Here is a 597-nt window from a genome sequence, read left to right as displayed (position 1 = left end):
CTATTGATTCGTCTTGTGTATGAAGCTTACCTCCAGTTTCTAATATAGCAAGAGCGTGTGTGTTGCTTGCATGGACCATGGTGACCTCTCCTAACGTTTCACACAGAGTAGGCCGAGGAATGACCATACACCCCCCCTTCTTGTTTGAAGAGCTTGTCGCCTGGTCTTCGAAGTCCTCTAGATCCATCCCTAAGAGATTTAAACCTAACTCCGTACTCCCTCCAGCCCAGAGAACATCGTGTACGTCCCAGATGAACGAATTTACGGAGCTGCAGTTCATTCCTGCTATTGCTTTATGTTGCAGCTTCTTCACCCGACACGGCCCTGACGTCAATGGGACCTCTTCTTCTTTCTCTTGGATCTTCTCACTTGGGTGAGGAGAGAGACTGTCTTCTTTCATCTTGGTCGTTCCGTAGGTTCCATTGAGAAGTTGGCCTTTATCATTAAGACCCCACAGATAGACATAGAAATCGATGCTCTTCACGAGTTGCTCTGTCTGCTGTCTTTGAAGAGAAGGAAGAGTCGACAGATTCATACCACCTCCCCCTCCTTTCCACGCGGAATTCCCACGACTTAAAGAGGAGGAGGAGGAAGAAG

At 48.1% G+C, this 597-nt stretch overlaps 1 protein-coding gene across 1 annotated transcript; it reads right to left on the bottom strand.

The window, feature by feature from the left end:
• Positions 1 to 34: 34 nt before the first annotated feature.
• On the bottom strand, positions 35 to 572 carry CSUI_011336 (ubiquitin-transferase domain containing; the record flags this gene model as incomplete). Its single annotated transcript, XM_068071436.1, has 1 exon — positions 35 to 572. A coding segment is annotated over exon 1 (501 nt), but the record flags the coding sequence as incomplete, so codon positions are not given.
• Between the last annotated feature and the right edge of the window lie 25 nt (positions 573 to 597).

Source organism: Cystoisospora suis (assembly GCF_002600585.1).
Source record: "Cystoisospora suis strain Wien I chromosome Unknown contig_10929, whole genome shotgun sequence".
NCBI classification, from domain to species: Eukaryota; Apicomplexa; class Conoidasida; order Eucoccidiorida; family Sarcocystidae; genus Cystoisospora; species Cystoisospora suis.
This window is presented reverse-complemented; position numbering and strand designations above follow the sequence as displayed.